The 1,557-nt window shown below is 43.4% G+C and overlaps 1 protein-coding gene across 1 annotated transcript in view; it reads left to right on the top strand.

Moving 5' to 3' along the window:
* The window catches only part of CCDC62 (coiled-coil domain containing 62), a 70,911-nt gene that overhangs the window by 33,019 nt on the left and 36,335 nt on the right, over nt 1–1,557 (top strand). The window contains 1 exon segment of the mRNA XM_011948477.1: nt 418–562. Within this exon segment, the coding sequence (XP_011803867.1) occupies nt 418–562 (145 nt within the window).

The following is a 1,557-nucleotide window of genomic DNA, read 5'->3' as shown; positions in this document are numbered from 1 at the left end:
CTCCTGACCTCGTGATCCGCCCACCTCGGCCTCCCAAAGTGCTGGGATTACAGGCATGAGCCACCGCGCCCAGCCACACCCAGCTAATGTTTATATTTTTAGTAGAGATGGGGTTTCACCATGTTGGCCATGATGGTGCTGATCTCCTGACCTGTGATCCACCCGGCTCAGCCTCCCAAAGTGCTGGGATTATAGGCGTGAGCTACCATGCCCGGCCTTGTTTTCATTCTTGTTTGCAAAAGGTGTGCATTAACTTATAATATTCTATTCCAATCTATAATATTGTACTCAAACTTGCGCTGCTTCAATAACAAAAACACTTGTTTGTCCTTTTAAGATACTTTTAAAAGTATAAGAGTGATCTATGTATGATATTGTTTTAAGATATCTGTTTTTGTTGTGTTTTCTTATTCATAGTGAGCAATTAGCCATCCAAGATTCCCACTCTTTGGGTTCTTCAAAATCTGCCTTGAGAGAGGATGAGACAGAGTCCTCTTCCGATAAAAAGAACTCACCTAAGAGTTTGTTAATCTGCAAAGATGCACCAGCATTCAATGAAAAGGTTTGTATTTTGCTTAGAAATTCACAGCTTACTCAAGTCAGACCTCTCACCAAAGGCTTTTAATGCTCCTGTAGCAACCACTGTTAGCTTGCTTATTTTAGCTATTCCTCCGTTTTGTTTTGTTTTTTTAATTCTAGGATTTTAAGATGCTTTTAAAGCAATCTTGTTATTTATTTTATTATTTTGTTCTGTTTCTTTTTGACGGGGTACTCAGTCACCCAGGCTGTAGTGCAGTGGTACAATCATGGCTCACTGCAGTCTCAGCCTCCTGGGCTCAAGCGATCCTCCGGCCTCAGCCTCCCGAGTAGCTGCAACTACAGGCACATGCCACCACTCCCAGCTAATTTTCTTATTTTTTGTAGAGACAGGGTCTCAATTTGTTGCCCAGTCTGGTCTTGAACACTTGGGCTCCCAAAGTGCTGGGATTATACGTGTGAACCGTCGTGTCGGGACTACCTTTTTTTCTTCCAAGAAAGATTGTTTGTTTGTTTGTTTGTTTGTTTGTTTACTTATTGGCAACTTGATACATGTGGGTTGTAAAATATATATATATATATATATCACCCAACTGCCTGGTCTCAGCTGCCCTTCCGCCAAATACACAACCCCTGGCAGTGTCTAGAGAAATCCCAGGTGACACGTTGGTGGGCTTGCTTACAGATTTCGCTATCTGCAGAGACATGCATACAGACTAATGTGTGGTAAATGGGATTTCATTATATAAGAAAGTGTCTGGCCAGGTACCGTGCCTCATGCCTGTAATCCCAACAGTCTGGGGGACCAAGGTGGGAGGATCACTTAAGCCCAGGATCAGCATGGGCAACATAGCAAGACCCTGCCTCTATTTTTTATTTCAATAAAATTTTAAAAACGTAAAAACGGAAAACATCGCCAGGTGCAGTGGCTCACACCTGTAATCCCAGCACTTTGGGAGGCCGAGGTGGGCAGATCACCTGAGGTCAGGAGTTTGAGACCAGCCTGACCAACATGGTGAA

Source organism: Colobus angolensis, unplaced genomic scaffold (genome assembly GCF_000951035.1).
Source record: "Colobus angolensis palliatus isolate OR3802 unplaced genomic scaffold, Cang.pa_1.0 Scaffold28, whole genome shotgun sequence".
Taxonomy (NCBI): domain Eukaryota; kingdom Metazoa; phylum Chordata; class Mammalia; order Primates; family Cercopithecidae; genus Colobus; species Colobus angolensis.
The sequence above is the reverse complement of the archived record's forward strand: the minus strand, read 5'-3'. Positions and strand labels throughout refer to the sequence as shown.